The following is a 17,074-nucleotide window of genomic DNA, read 5'->3' as shown; positions in this document are numbered from 1 at the left end:
ATAGAGTTTGCACAAGCGTTTGTGAATATTCCCCACAATTTCTCTGCAGTGAGAAATTCAATGACGGCACGTTGTTTGTTACGTACATCATATACACACTCCAATTTGAAACTGTCCTGCAGCTACGCTATCTGTCGGAAGTGACAAAAATATATCATTATGCGATACATAATTCAGAAGATATGACGTCATATACTGAGATGACAGGAAAACTGCCGCATTTCGTTTTAATTCTAGTAATTCTATTAGCAAGACTATTCGCACACAGTATCCGCATACGCTGCTAAATATACCTACAAAAGTATATCACTGTACGACACGGGAGATATGACGTCACAAACGGTGAGATGTGTGGGAAACTGCAACCGCTTGGAGAACATTTTCATTTATTACTTCTTCAATACTTATTCAATCCACGACACATTTCGCAGACAATAGACACATACACTACTAGATGTACTTGCGAAGTTCTATCACTGTACAGCACACTTTCCTTGTCAACTCCTGTTAACTCAGACACTGCTCTGATTGTTAAACGGCGATCTTGTCGAACAAGTTTACCGATTTTTTCAATGTTTGCATCAGTTTTTGCTGACAATGGTCTGCCAGTGCGACTGTCATCACTGGTGTCTTCGCGGCCATCTTTAAATCATTTAAACCACTCAAACACTTGTGTTCGCGATAAACAATCATCGCCGTACACTTGTTGAAACATTACAAACGTTTCACTTGCAGATTTTCCTAGTTTGAAACAAAATTTGATGTTAACACGCTGTTCTTTCTGTACACTCAACATTTTCCGACGCACAGACAAAACGTCAACTACTTAAAACAGACGCCACGGGCAGACTGAGTGCAGGAGGCAGATGAAACTCGAGCAGTAGGCGGAGCGAGAGTCACGTGACAGGCCACGCGACTTTCAGCCTTATTGCATTCGTTTTATTGTTTCAGCAGTACTAGTCCGGTTTTTTTCTAGCCACACCTCGTACACATTGAGCTACGTGAAAATGAAACTACAGGACGAAATTCGCTAGACATACGATGAAATATGTGTACAGTACTCCTGAAGTATTTTAAATATGTGTGAAAATAGAGTTGACAAGTGCCTATGTGGACGAGGCCACGGGTAAAAAGCTCATCTAAGCCCCTGCAACGATTTCAGTCAAATTTGGACAAATATTAGTCACATTCTGGAAAGAAGTACTGTAGGAGTAAGAACTTCTAGCCTCCTATTGCGGTGAATGTAACAGCTCTGAGAGAGAGAGATAGGCGATGGGGAGGAGGAAATAGAGACAGACGGGAGGAGTTGGGGAGACATGCTAATGGAGGGGACAATGGACAGAGAAGGGAGATAGAGAACGAAGGAGTTGGACAGAGACAGGTGGAAGAAGAGATAGGCAGGGACATGGAGCGGGGAAGATGACTGGACAGAGGGGGGAAGCAAATGGAAAGAGAAAGAGATGAGGACGAAATGGACATAGAGTTGGAAGAGAGGGAGATGGACAAGAAAGGAAAGGCGAGGAGATGGAGAGTGAGAGGGGGAGGCAGAGAGAGATGGAGAAGAAAACTGACAAAGAGAGGGAGAAGAGGATATTGAAAAAGAGAGGAGGAGGAGATGTACATAGGTGGAAGGAGCAGACAGACAGAGGGGGAGCAACAGATTGAGAGGGGCAGGAGGGGGGAGTGGAAGACCTAGACACGGAGAGGGAGTTGTCGAGACGGACAAAAAGAGGGGAAAGGAGGAGATGGACTAATAGAAGATTGGAGTAAATATATACCCGGACAACGTCGAGTGCTCAGTTAGTAGAGAAATAAAAACACCTGAAAGCTACGCACCTTGTCGGCGTAAGAGGGCAAACTGCCGGCGATGCTGATGTCGGTGTAGTTGGGCTGGTGCGCCTGCCGCGGGAAGTGGCTCAGCACGGTGACGTTGTGGCCCCTGGCGGCCAGCTCCGAGAAGAGCCGGCCCAGCATGACGAAGTGGCTGGGCGAGACGAACCAGACCGGGGCCAGGATGTTGGCGGCGCCGGCGACCGGCGCGTTCTGCAGCAGCAACAGAGGCAGCAGCAGCAGCAGCAGCGCGGCCCACAGTGGGCCACCGGCCTTCATGGTTGCAGGACGCTAGCCTGGTCCGCGAGCGAGTGCGGCTTCTGAGACAGACAGGCAGAGGTCGCCGACTCCAGAGATAACCTACCGAGATAAGCTCTCCCGCCTCTTATATCGTTGTCAGTGCGATAAGCTGTCCCGAGGCGCAGACGGTCCCATATCGAGCTTAAAGGCAGTGTACCGTTACAACAGTACCTACACCCTCCATCTGTGGTACATAGCGTCTCCCTAACATATGCTGCGGAACCTTTTACTTAAAACACCCTACAAGCTAACCGTTGTGTTGCGACTCTGACCTTAATGTTTATTTAAGATTTTGAACCTCCTTGCTAATCATAATGTAGAATTGTACTGGATCTGAAAAAGTCAGTTTGAAAAAGGCATATAGCCCGCGAAAAATGACTTTACTACTCAAATTGCTCACTTGACGAGTTTCGGATTTATTTCCAAAACATTCAAATAGTTCAAATGGCTCTGAGCACTACGGGACTTAACCGGCCGAAGTGGCCGTGCGGTTCTAGGCGCTGCAGTCTGGAACCGCGAGACCGCTACGGTCGCAGGTTCGAATCCTGCCTCGGGCATGGATGTGTGTGATGTCCTTAGGTTTAACTAGTTCTAAGTTCTAGGGGACTAATGACCTCTGAAGTTGAGTCCCATAGTGCTCAGAGCCATTTTTTGAACTACGGGACTTAACATCTCTCGTCATCACTCCCCTACAGCTTAGAACTACTTAAACCTAACTAACCTAAGGACATCACACACATCCGTGCCCGAGGCAGGATTCGAACCTGCGACCGTAGCGGTCACGCGATTCCAGACTGAAGCGCCTAGAACCGCACGGCCACTCCGCCCGGCATTTATTTCCATCACCAGATATCTAAATTGTAAGATGTCAACAAATTTGTACATGGAATATGAAAAATATAACAGACATTAACGAAGTGCAAAATTCATACATGGAAACCTACTCAATTGGACAGAGGGTCACGCGGTACCAGCGTTTCTAGACGTATGTGTAGCATAAGCTGACAGATTGCTAGTTCTCATAGAGACACGGAGGGGGAAGGAAGACAAGTTTGGCTACTAGACCGCAGGAGATACAAGATGGCGCCATGAGGGTAATATCTGAGTTTTCGTATGCAAAAATTTCAAACTGTTTTTCTCTCAAAGGTTAAAACTATATTGTAACTATAAGCATGAAATGTACAAATATCAACTGAAAATTTCGTGACTCTTAAGCTGTATAATCATACATAACAATCGCGAAGAAATGTTACGGTCCATGTCGTAAGGCTGAACGAGAGTATAAACCTATACTATAGAGAAAAATAAGTGGTGGCAAATATTGTAAAGACGACTGTGATTCATTAGTAACTGATATCTATTATCATTACGAGGTAACTGGTTCACAAAAATAAACAAGGAAAAAAAAAACAAGACTTGATATGCACAGAAGCTCTATCTGAACAGGCCGCATATTTTTAGTAACAATACTTAAATTATACTTACGTGGACAACACGCATGGAGTAGAATAACATAGTGAAATCCAATGAAATTGAATGGCTTTACTACAAATTTATTGTGAGAGGTGAAGGTCTTGTGATGTCATGGCGTGCAGGTAAGAAATAGGGTGGTATGAGACTCAGAAGGGGGGGGGGGGGGGGAGGTGGGAGGAGATTGCGCAAAGAGGGCCGGGGAGAGATAGCGGAAACCGGATTCAGTGAATGTCGAAGCGACCTATTTGGCTCCAAGGCAGTACTACGTTATACGTAGTAATACAACCATGGTAACCTGTTTTCTACGAGATTTCATGTCTCAACCAACTAACCTTTGTAACCAATGGACCGACATGAACCAAACTTCGAACACATATGACTTATTGTCTGAAAAGAACCGCTGTGAGGTAAGGACAACTTACCTATGAAAGCGGTAAGTGGTGGAGGCGGAAAATAAGTGTATCACACGACCTGTGAATATCCAGACTTTATACGAGTATTTGCGAATGAGACCAGTTAGCGATTTGCAAGGAACTTTATACATAATTACAAACCGCTAAGAAACGTTTTCTTGTTGACAACCTGCATTTTCGATGTTTATGCAGTCAAACTTTTGCATCAGGATTGACATTTTAATTTATTACTTCTTTACTACGAATTTCGTATTTCGCAGACAGGATCCACGTATGCCGCTGAATTTACGTACAAAATAATATCATTGTACGACACATAGCTCAGGAAGTATGACGTCATAAAGATAGAACTGCTTGAAAATTAAACTGCAGGGCAAAATTCGCTGAAGATTCAGGTGAAATGTGTGTACAGATATGTGTGAGATACGCTAAATATTTGTGAAATATATGTGACATCTGCGTGCTCTGTCAGACCCATAGGAAAAATGTTCCTCCTAAACCTTTGGATCGATCTCAACCAAACTTGGTACACTTATTACTCAATGTTTTCCTGTGGAGGTAAGAATCACCATCCTGCAGTTATGGTGGGGATGGTAACTTGGAGACGGAAAGAGAAGTTGTGGGGGAGGAGAGAAACAGAGCAGGCGGAGATGCACACAGATAAGGGGAGGTGGAGGTGAACAGAGGAGGAGGAGAAAATGGACAGAGAAAGGGAAAAGGATGAGATGAATGGAGAGAATAGGTGGAATACAAGGACAGAGACAGTAGGAAATACGGGCAGAGAGAGGGGGGAAGAGGAGATTGCCAGAGGGGGGAGATGGACAGAGGGAGGAGGGAGGAGATTGACAAACGGGGAAGGACGAAGTGGACTGACAGGAGCCTGGAACAAATACGTGCTTCGTCAACGCCGTGTACTAGGCCCGTTAGTTAATACTAACAAGGGAGATTTGCAAAGGTAATAGATTCTTAATGTAAAGACGTTCATCTTACAGACAAACACTCGTACAGTGCATATGTATGTCTCAACTAGCACTTAAATCAAAATTATTCGCCAGAAAAATATTAACCTGTAACTTCTAGTGACCTTCGACAAACTTATTTGGAGATCTGATCTGAAAAACAGAGCTGTTGGCGGAACTGCATTCATCTACAAAGTAAAACACATATAATTACTGAAAGACTGAAAGGCTGCGTAAATCAAGACAGTGACGTGTGGCACAAAGAGGGGAGTGTGTCGCTTGTTTAAACAGAGCTGATAGGTAAACAGGAAAAGGAGTCAAGATATGACCAAAGATGGTCGTGAACATGATTAACCACTTGTTTGTTCCAAGAACAAAGGAAGTTTCAACGCAGTAAACAGACGAATGTCTACACTGTTGTTAAATCAGTCTAGTGTTTGCTATTTGACATACATAATAAGTAACTCTCGACAGGAAACTACATCCAGTCTCAGATAGTACACAAAAGAGCATCGTTTACCACATTTATCCATAAATTAACTCACCAAATCTGTTTGCTCCGTATTACTCAATGAGATAGATACCGTAAGCTACGAATGCTCACGGATGAATGAAGAACCACTTTATACCATTATCCACGTTCCCACACAACTCTGTACTTAACACAAAGGAGAGCTAAGTTCTATTTCAGTTTGAATAGGTACGCTGCACAAAAATTTACTTCAGTTAACCATGATATCGAGAAACGAATCCTTTTACGTGCATGCGCAAGGACACCCGTCAAAAGCGGGCTTGATAAAAAACTACGTTCTGATTTCAGCCAGCACGTATAATGCAGCATGGTAAAGACCAAACTCAGCAACCACACCTCACAGGAGGGAATTATTCCCGAGATAGGTCCGATCGAACAAGAAGTAAGGGTTCTACCGCAATGGCGTACAACGGCATTCATTGATCTACACTCCTGGAAATTGAAATAAGAACACCGTGAATTCATTGTCCCAGGAAGGGGAAACTTTATTGACACATTCCTGGGGTCAGATACATCACATGATCACACTGACAGAACCACAGGCACATAGACACAGGCAACAGAGCATGCACAATGTTGGCACTACTACAGTGTATATCCACCTTTCGCAGCAATGCAGGCTGCTGTTCTCCCATGGAGACGATCGTAGAGATGCTGGAAGTAGTCCTGTGGAACGGCTTGCCATGCCATTTCCACCTGGCGCCTCAGTTGGACCAGCGTTCGTGCTGGACGTGCAGACCGCGTGAGACGACGCTTCATCCAGTCCCAAACATGCTCAATGGGGGACAGATCCGGAGATCTTGCTGGCCAGGGTAGTTGACTTACACCTTCTAGAGCACGTTGGGTGGCACGGGATACATGCGGACGTGCATTGTCCTGTTGGAACAGCAAGTTCCCTTGCCGGTCTAGGAATGGTAGAACGATGGGTTCGATGACGGTTTGGATGTACCGTGCACTATTCAGTGTCCCCTCGACGATTACCAGTGGTGTACGGCCAGTGTAGGAGATCGCTCCCCACATCATGATGCCGGGTGTTGGCCCTGTGTGCCTCGGTCGTATGCAGTCCTGATTGTGGCGCTCACCTGCACGGCGCCAAACACGCATACGACCACCATTGGCACCAAGGCAGAAGCGACTCTCATCGCTGAAGACGACACGTCTCCATTCGTCCCTCCATTCACGCCTGTCGCGACACCACTGGAGGCGGGCTGCACGATGTTGGGGCGTGAGCGGAAGACGGCCTAACGGTGTGCGGGACCGTAGCCCAGCTTCATGGAGACGGTTGCGAATGGTCCTCGCCGATACCCCAGGAGCAACAGTGTCCCTAATTTGCTGGGAAGTGGCGGTGCGGTCCCCTACGGCACTGCGTAGGATCCTACGGTCTTGGCGTGCATCCGTGCGTCGCTGCGGTCCGGTCCCAGGTCGACGGGCACGTGCACCTTCCGCCGACCACTGGCGACAACATCGATGTACTGTGGAGACCTCACGCCCCACGTGTTGAGCAATTCGGCGGTACGTCCACCCGGCCTCCCGCATGCCCACTATACGCCCTCGCTCAAAGTCCGTCAACTGCACATACGGTTCACGTCCACGCTGTCGCGGCATGCTACCAGTGTTAAAGATTGCGATGGAGCTCCGTATGCCACGGCAAACTGGCTGACACTGACGGCGGCGGTGCACAAATGCTGCGCAGCTAGCGCCATTCGACGGCCAACACCGCAGTTCCTGGTGTGTCCGCTGTGCCGTGCGTGTGATCATTGCTTGTACAGCCCTCTCGCAGTGTCCGGAGCAAGTATGGTGGGTCTGACACACCGGTGTCAATGTGTTCTTTTTTCCATTTCCAGGAGTGTAATTACAATTTTGTCGGACAGGTGGTCATTAACCAAGATACGTGATGTGGCATTGGAAATGACGTGCTGCAACAGTTTGACGGATTGTTGTCCGAAACCGGTCTTCACTGGTAGCTTAATCAGATATTCATGGTTTATGCGATCTAAGTTTAAAAATAGTAGCGCGCCGGGTCTTTATTGCCCGCCAGTGTACAGATGACACCCCTTACATCACAGTAGATCGCAGGCAGCTGATATTACAATGCGTCCAGGTACCGCAAGATATTAGTGTTTTCCTAGTATTTTTATGTAATACCGGGTGCATTCGCTGCTTCACAGTACGTGTTATGATTTTAAAGTCTGTGTTAAGTAAGGTGATAGGGCGCATTTCGTGTATCCTTTTACAGTTTCCTTCTTTGAGTTCCTCTGATACAGATTCAGGCTGCCACAATTCATTAGCAAGTTGAGTTAATGCTGGGGCCAAAATATTCCGGTAGTATTGATAAAATTTCGCACCGAGACCGTCGGGTCCAGGAGAGTTTCGCTTCGCGGCGCTGAACACGGCCTGTTTTACATCGTCTTCACTGAACTGTGGCTCAAGCGTATCATTGTCGTCACTAGACAATATGGAAACTATTTCATCGAGTAATTCGGTTCAAAGAGCGTCACTGATCTCCTGCCTGTAGTGAAGTTCTGTGTAGTAGTTACACGCTTCTGACAAGATATCGCGTTGTAACGACAGCCCCTGTTCCATCAACAACTTCTTCAATTACTGTCACATTCTGCCGCCGCACTGTTCGTAAAGTCTGATACAGTGAGACTTTTTCCTCTGATGTGATGTCTTTTGGTTGGGATCGCGTTATCGTGCCTTCCATTTGTTTGTGATTCAGATTTGTAATTTTCGTCTAATACTTCTTTACACAGCGATAAGCGATAAGCTGTGATGTCGGTGGCGTGGTATAGTTCACGGAGACTTGAGAAATAAAATTTTATTATTTGTCTGTCCTAATAGACTAATAACTTCTTACTGTTTTTCTAAGTTTCTGTTCGGCTCTATGTAGCCACCATTTAATAGTCGATCTGTACTGGGTTTTGGAGCGCTTTACTTGCTCCCATGACCGGATGTCTGCACCCAGTTGTTTGTCTTGCAACAGGCTGATGTTCATTCTCCGGTAGTCTCTGCCGTGAAACACTTCTGGCCATTGGAGGTTCATGTAGCATTGATGGGCACTGTAATGAGAAAAGCCAACTGGAGCAATACCGCTCTTCACTATATTACGGCCGACAGCGGCAGAGACGTATATGCGGTCTGTTCGGCTGGCCGAATTGCAGGCTATATGTGTGTGAATGCGACGCGGTTCCCGTGTATTTTTTGTCAGGTGTCAAGTAGTTTCAATCCATAGACGAGGTGGTCGAGAATTTCCCATTTATTGAAGTTCAGTTTTTGCCGAGATAATACAGTTACAACCTCCGCTTATGATACAATTCGCGGCATACTCATTAATCAAAAAAGGCACGTCATTTTTATAAAAATAAGAACGTTCCTCTTGGGGGTTACTGCCGGATGCTGCGTATAAGCTGACAACCTGAATGCAATTGGCTCGACAGGATATGCCCCGTCCATTTGTCAGCCGTATTATGTTCGAGTGATGGATACCGTCTCGTAGTAGGATTGATGTTCCTATTTAGTCCTCTTTGCTGATGTTCGTTCTGTTCTACGCAGACATCTTGTAAGAGAGCGACGTCTACATATGTGACATATACGAAGTCTGTATGCGCTCTGAATATTACTTCACTCTGAATTCAGTTAATGTTAATCATTGTTATGATGTACGTGAAAGTATCGGTCATTGAGAAGGAAATATAGCTGAACCACTAAATGCCGCTCTGTCCACACATTGACATTAGCACATACAGTTCAACATAAAAATACGGTTGGCCCTCATTTCTGTCCGCTTCACCGTCCATCCTCCAAGAATCAGCCGGTGGTATGCTTCGATTGTCGTCGGAGTCCTTGGGTTCCCAGGTGGCAGTTGCGGAAGTTGCCTTACTTTAAGATTGGCTGTTTTTCAGTCTTTCGGCCACTTGTTGGGCTACCGGCGTTAATTGTTCTGCTGCCTGAGTTGTTCTTCCGCGGGCAATGCGAAGTATCTTTTTGTCAGGCGAGGAAATCTTTCTGGGACTCGGATATGGGCTTTTTAGAATTTTTTAAGTAGGAACTGCTTGTTCGGTGACACCCGAAAGTTCGTGACACGTCAGAGTGTGATCTGTGCCATTGTCTGTAACCTGTGGTGTCATTTGTCGGTCGTTGTCGTTTGTGGTGTTACATTTATTCAAAGAGTCGGTTGCAGGAGCGTTGGATGTGACAGCAGTGTTGTGCGACGGTGCACAAGATGTGGCTTCTTCCTGTGCAACAGATTCTTTCGAAACTGAATCATCTATGAAGCATGAGGGCGGACTGGCTAAGATCAGGAACATTAGATTGCGAGGTTATTGAAATGTTTGCTTGAACGTCGGACATTTCCACGTCAGCGCTCACAGGGAGTACACTGGCTTGCGACACAGTTACGAGAGCTTTGAAACCACACATATTGATAAAGGACGGTATGTGAGATTGTAAATCGTTTTCAACAGTTCTCACACCATTATCCACTTTTTAGTGTGTGTTACCGCCCCACCGGTCGGCAGTTACTACGTACACTACTAAATTTAGAAAGGGCCTGTTTAGTGTACGCCAGGCCTAATTCTGAGACGTAACCCAGCGTAACCAATGGTAACGTGACTCACCTCGCCTGTGCTTGTGCGTGGTATCCCCATTCGCCATTTTCATAATCCTTTGGCAGATTTCATCGTTCCTCAATTTCGCGGTGTATACGTTACTCAGAAAATCCTGTGCCATTCCAAAAACGTCTTCTACGTCTACATTTATACTCCGCAAGCCACCCAACGGTGAGTGGCGGAGGGCACTTTATGTGCCACTGTCATTACCTCCCTTTCCTGCTCCAGTCGCGTATGGTTCGCGGGAAGAACGACTCGCGGGAAGCCTCCGTGCGCGCTCGAATCTCTCTAATTTTACATTCGTGATCTCCTCGGGAGGTATAAGTAGGGGGAAGCAATATATTCGATACCTCATCCAGAAACGCACCCTCTCGAAACCTGTACAGTAAGCTACAACGCGATGCACAGCAGCTCTCTTGCAGAGTCTGTCACTTGAGTTTGCTAAACATCTCCGTAACGCAATCACGCTTACCAAATAACCCTGTGACGAAACGGGCCGCTCTTCTTTGGATCTTCCCTATCTCCTCCGTCAACCGACCTGGTACGGATCCCACACTGGTGAGCAATACTCAAGTATAGGTCGAACGAGTGTTTTGTAAGCCACCTCCTTTGTTGATGGACTACATATTCTAAGGACTCTCCCAGAGAATCTCAACCTGGCACCCGCTTTACCAACAATTAATTTTATATGACCATTGCACTTCAAATCGTTCCGCACGCATACTCCCAGATATTTTACAGTAGTAACTGCTACCAGTGTTTGTTCCGCTATGATATAATCATACAATAAAGGATCCTTCTTTCTATGTATTCGCAATACATTACATTTGTCTATGTTAAGGGTCAGTTGCCACTTCCTGCACCAAGTGCCTATCCGTTGCAGATCTTCCTGCATTTCGCTGCAATTTTCTAATGCTGCAACTTCTCTGTATACTACAGCATCATCCGCGAAAAGCCGCATGGAACTTCCGACACTATCTTCTAGGTCATTTATATACATTTTGAAAAGCAATGGTCCCATAACACTCCCCTGTGGCACGCCAGAGGTTACTTTAACGTCTGTAGACGTCTCTCCATTGAGAACAACATGCTGTGTTCTGTTTGCTAAAAACTCTTCAATCCAGCCACACAGCTTCTTGCGGTACTGGAACTTCAATGTATACTTTCGCATTTGACATTCCATTTCAAATCAGACGGTAAATATCAAAACACGTGCAGAAATAAACGTCATTCAGCAGCGGTGGCGGGAGCGCTGTGGACACACAGCCAAAAGGTACGGCGGCGCGGCCGCGGCTAGGGGTTATAAAGAGTTTATTTCGTGATTCAGCAAATTATTCATTTTCCCACGGTTGGGCCTTATCATGTTACATCAGAGTAATAACTGTCACGGACAATGGTACATAAAACGTAAGAACGAAATAAGCTTAGCACCATGTGTCACTGCCAAGTAACATACACTCCTGGAAATTGAAATAAGAACACCGTGAATCCATTGTCCCAGGAAGGGGAAACTTTATTGACACATTCCTGGGGTCAGATACATCATATGATCACACTGACAGAACCACAGGCACGTAGACACAGGCAACAGAGCATGCACAATGTCGGCACTAGTACAGTGTATATCCACCTTTCGCAGCAATGCAGGCTGCTATTCTCCCATGGAGACGATCGTAGAGATGCTGGATGTAGTCCTGTGGAACGGCTTGCCATGCCATTTCCACCTGGCGCCTCAGTTGGACCAGCGATCGTGCTGGACGTGCAGACGGCGTGAGACGACGCTTCATCCAGTCCCAAACATGCTCAATGGGGGACAGATCCGGAGATCTTGCTGGCCAGGGTAGTTGACTTACACCTTCTAGAGCACGTTGGGTGGCACGGGATACATGCGGACGTGCATTGTCCTGTTGGAACAGCAAGTTCCCTTGCCGGTCTAGGAATGGTAGAACGGTGGGTTCGATGACGGTTTGGATGTACCGTGCACTATTCAGTGTCCCCTCGACGATTACCAGTGGTGTACGGCCAGTGTAGGAGATCGCTCCCCACATCATGATGCCGGGTGTTGGCCCTGTGTGCCTCGGTCGTATGCAGTCCTGATTGTGGCGCTCACCTGCACGGCGCCAAACACGCATACGACCACCATTGGCACCAAGGCAGAAGCGACTCTCATCGCTGAAGACGACACGTCTCCATTCGTCCCTCCATTCACGCCTGTCGCGACACCACTGGAGGCGGGCTGCACGATGTTGGGGCGTGAGCGGAAGACGGCCTAACGGTGTGCGGGACCGTAGCCCAGCTTCATGGAGACGGTTGCGAATGGTCCTCGCCGATACCCCAGGAGCAACAGTGTCCCTAATTTGCTGGGAAGTGGCGGTGCGGTCCCCTACGGCACTGCGTAGGATCCTACGGTCTTGGCGTGCATCCGTGCGTCGCTGCGGTCCGGTCCCAGGTCGACGGGCACGTGCACCTTCCGCCGACCACTGGCGACAACATCGATGTACTGTGGAGACCTCACGCCCCACGTGTTGAGCAATTCGGCGGTACGTCCACCCGGCCTCCCGCATGCCCACTATACGCCCTCGCTCAAAGTCCGTCAACTGCACATACGGTTCACGTCCACGCTGTCGCGGCATGCTACCAGTGTTAAAGACTGCGATGGAGCTCCGTATGCCACGGCAAACTGGCTGACACTGACGGCGGCGGTGCACAAATGCTGCGCAGCTAGCGCCATTCGACGGCCAACACCGCGGTTCCTGGTGTGTCCGCTGTGCCGTGCGTGTGATCATTGCTTGTACAGCCCTCTCGCAGTGTCCGGAGCAAGTATGGTGGGTCTGACACACCGGTGTCAATGTGTTCTTTTTTCCATTTCCAGGAGTGTAGTTCAAATGAAACATCGATGATTCATAGACAGAAGCGCCACTGTGCAGTATAGAAGGTAAAAGGAAGAAATACGCAGTGAGACGAATGACACTTCTATTCAAAGACGGTAATCACAGTGAAGTCACTGGAATTTATGATGGTCCCCCTGCACATTAAGAAAGGTGGGACGTGGTTTTCAATAGGGCTTGTGATCATCACGGTCGGCAATAATGCGCTCCCACGCTCGGCACTAGGTTCGTGAGGAGTTCTTGAGGTTTGGTGTTCCATCCTCCAACAGCGCAATTGACAACTGTTGGATGAACGTTGGCGCATATGGAAGTGCAGCAATACGTCTCTGCAACGCAACCCGCACGTGCTCGATGGCATTTAAGCCTGGGGAAAGCGCAAGCCAGTCAATTCGACGAATATCTTCTGGTTGCGAGAACTACTCCACAGTTCGACACGGCCGCGCTTTGTCAGCCATAAATGCACTCGTGAAAAGACGTACGTGGGGAAGTTGTACAGTATCACAATAATGCTGACCGGTGAGTGTAGCGTGTTCAAAAACAGGAGGTCAGTACCCCTATGCAACATTATGCCTCCCCACACCATGACACCTGAACCACCAAGACGATAACGCTCGACAGTTCTACTGGGTGTATCACCTGTTCCCACCTCTCGCCATATAAGGGTACCTCCAGCATTTATGTTTCAAAACATACAAATACATCGAAAATGTTCAAAGCATGTTGTTTTGTGAGATTGCTTTTCACATTTGTATGTTTTCTTTTATTGCATTATGCACGATACCTACTGAAATATATAGCATTATCGTATCTCTTAATTGTTGATTTCATGTTTTATTTCATTTCATTTTAGGATCGAGGAATCTCTTTGACGCTCTTTTAATCAACTGGCTTGGTTCAAATGGTTCAAATGGCTCTGAGCACTATGGGACTTAACATCTGAGGTCATCAGTCCCCTAGAACTTAGAACCACTTAAACCTAAGGACGTCACACACAGCCATGCCCGAGGCAGGATTCGAACCTGCGACCGTAACAGTCGCGCGATTCCAGACTGAAGCGCCTAGAACCGCTCGGCCACACCGGCCGGCGATCAACTGGCCTGTGGCATATTATGCACATCTCACGGGGCTATACAAAACTTTTTACTCTACCTGCAACTTTTGTATTTTACGTTAATCGACAAACTGCACTTCTCCGGGCCCAGAGTAGTGTGGGTTCTAGTAACATTTTGTTGTTAATTATGCAGCTTGTGATAGCTGTGTTTGTAACATTCGAATTTTGTGATTTTCTGTTCTGACTAGACCTAAGGACGATCTGCATTGTCCCCCCTTAATGTAGCGACCGGCTTTCAGTCTGCTCTGCCACCAGCCCATCTGGTTATAGGTTGAAGAGTTCCGGTCTCTAAAGTCCGTTGCATCTCGAACCCACTCAGTGAAACATGTTTTTAGCATTGTTTACTTACGGGGTAACCGCCTCGTGGAAGGCCCAGTACTTGCAGCTGCCCGCTCGGCACAGGTCTCGGAGAGCACTGCGCAGGCGCGGTCACTGGGAGCCCCACACGGCTCACTGCCCTCCCTTCACGGCGCTGCCACCGCCCGGGGACGGCACTCATTTAATCAGTGGCAGAGTTCCTCGATTAGCGTGTGCACGCACACACACACACACACACACACACACACACACACAAACGATCTACGCTTCTATGGCGCGACTCCCTTTGGTAAGGGCTATGTGTGCAATTTTTGCGCAGCCACAGGTCTGACGTAAAAATTAAGCTGACATTGGTGAGATGGTGTTCGTTCTGAGACAATTCCTTAGTCTGAGTTACATACATTCAGGGGCAAACTAAATTGATTTGTGACTCCCTGGGGAAAATCCGTCCTTCTAAGAAACCCCTCCCCCTCACCCTACATATCCCTCACCCCGTCAGAAATCACTTGCCGATACAATAACACCTTCGATATCAAATTAATTGACTATTTAATTAAATCGAAAAATTAACTAATCCCTTCCCCTCTGGTAAACGCTAACGCCCTTGCCGCAGTGGTAATACCGGTTCCCGTCAGATTACCGAAGTTAAGCGCTGTCGGGCTGAGCTAGTACTTGGATGGGTGACCATCCAGTCTGCCGACCACTGGTGGCAAGCGGCGTGAACGCAGCTCTTGTGAGCCAAACTGAGGAGATACTTGATTCAGAAGTTGCGGCTCCAGTCTTGGAAACTGACATACAGCGGGAGAGCAGTCTGCTGACCATATGCCCCTCCATATCCGCCTGCAGTGACGGCTGCGGGCAGGGGATGACACGGCGGCCGGTCGGCACCGTTGGGCCTTCAGGGCATGTTCGGAAGGTTGAGAGTTTCCTCTGGTATATCCCCAAGTTCCCCTACCCTCCCCCACTTGGAAACTGGCGGGAAAATACTCAGTCTGTCCTGGAGAGAAAGGATCCCATGACAGGAAATTCAAATCAACGTCAGTTACATAGCAAAAGATATACTATGTACTTATAAAATTAAATTCACAGGGGTTGGATCTCTCTTTTATTTGGTGCGGAAAGCTCATAATTCTCTGCTGTTTTGGAAAATGCAGGACTAGTAAAATACACCAAAAAGAAGTAATTAAATAAATCGCTTCATTTTCAGTCAAACAATGAATATAGTCACGAAATCGATGTCACCATAACTCGCCGCACGTAATTATACTGTTAGCCGGCCGGGGTGGCCGAGCGCTTCTAGGCGCTGCAGTCTGGAACCGCGCGACCACTACGGTCGCAGGTTCGAATTCTGCCTCGGGCATAGATGTGTGTGATGTCCTTAGGTTGGTTTGGTTTAAGTAGTTCTAAGTTGTAGGGGACTGATGACTTCAGAAGTTAAGTCCCATAGTGCTCAGAGCCATTTGAACCATTACACTGTTAAAAATCTTCCAGTCATGTCTTTGGATAGACAATAGGGCAGATGTGCCATGAGCTGTGCCAGCGAGGACATTGCGTGGTCACGTGCCAGCTGTCTCCTGGACTTAGCACGTCTCAAGTGTCGACATCCTGTTGTGTGCAAATGCATGGCAGAATTCCATCCAGCCAGTCCAGACGAGCAGACCATGGTCTCTCAGAATAATGTGCTCATTTTTTATGACGTTCTCGTAGCCACATCAACCCACAGCCAGAGTTCTTTCTGTGTGTGGTGACGTCCTTTGTCACCTCAAGTGGCTACTTCTATGTGTGCATGTGTGAACCAACCCATCCAAACATATCGACCAAGGTATCCCCGAATACTGCAATCTGATTGGTTCTCACCAAATTAGTGGGCAGAGCTTGAGTCTATATAGCCTACCCCTTCCTACCCTGGCCCCATTCTGCTATCATTCACGGTCTGGTCAGCTTCATTTAATTCCTCCATCGTGTGTTACTACTCTGTTTGGTTCGTCGTCATTTTCTCTGTACCAACATGAGGTGTGTTGCAGTGCCATCAGGCAATAGCAGTAGCAACACCAGTGGCGAAAAATGCCTGAGGAAATGTGAATTACATGCTAAGCTGATCAGCAACTGTAACTTTTTATTCCACTACGAGCTTCATAGTAGCTATATTAAATGCATTTCATCTTATTGTTTCAGTATGAGTCCTCCAAATAGTGGATGAGTTGGAGCTGGAGAGGCTTCAGTGGCAGCAACAACAGCAACAGCATTCAAAGTAGCATATATATATATATATATATATATATATATATATATATATATATATATATATATACTGTTATTTAGAAGTCAGTCTGCGAGTCTTTGCTGGTGTACATGACTTCGAACATAAAAATCGATAACTGTAACTTTTTCACTAAGAATTTCGTAGTATTGAATACAAGTTCCCTTATTGCTTCAGTACATATTCAATCAGCAGCAACATCATCCCAATAAATAGTATACATATTTCTCTCCTCATTAGTGTTGTGTATGTGTAATATGTTGCTGCTTGACAAAAATTTTATTGTACACTACTGGCCATTAAAATTGCTACACCAAGAAGAAATGCAGATCATAAACGGGTATTCATTGGACAAATATATTATACTAGAACTGACATGTGAT

The 17,074-nt window shown here is 46.9% G+C and overlaps 1 protein-coding gene across 1 annotated transcript in view; it reads right to left on the bottom strand.

Moving 5' to 3' along the window:
- Positions 1–14,497, bottom strand: part of LOC126262414 (UDP-glycosyltransferase UGT5-like) — a 115,235-nt gene extending 100,738 nt beyond the window's left edge. The window contains exons 1-2 of the mRNA XM_049959042.1: positions 14,463–14,497; positions 1,837–2,150 (exon numbers count right to left, since the gene is read on the bottom strand). Of these exons, the coding sequence (XP_049814999.1) occupies positions 1,837–2,109 (273 nt within the window). The 5' untranslated portion in view covers positions 2,110–2,150; positions 14,463–14,497. The remainder of the gene's footprint in view (positions 1–1,836; positions 2,151–14,462) is intronic.
- Between the last annotated feature and the right edge of the window lie 2,577 nt (positions 14,498–17,074).

This window comes from Schistocerca nitens, chromosome 6 (genome assembly GCF_023898315.1).
Source record: "Schistocerca nitens isolate TAMUIC-IGC-003100 chromosome 6, iqSchNite1.1, whole genome shotgun sequence".
Taxonomy (NCBI): domain Eukaryota; kingdom Metazoa; phylum Arthropoda; class Insecta; order Orthoptera; family Acrididae; genus Schistocerca; species Schistocerca nitens.
Note: the sequence above shows the minus strand (reverse complement) of the source record. Positions and strands in the feature narration are given on the sequence as shown.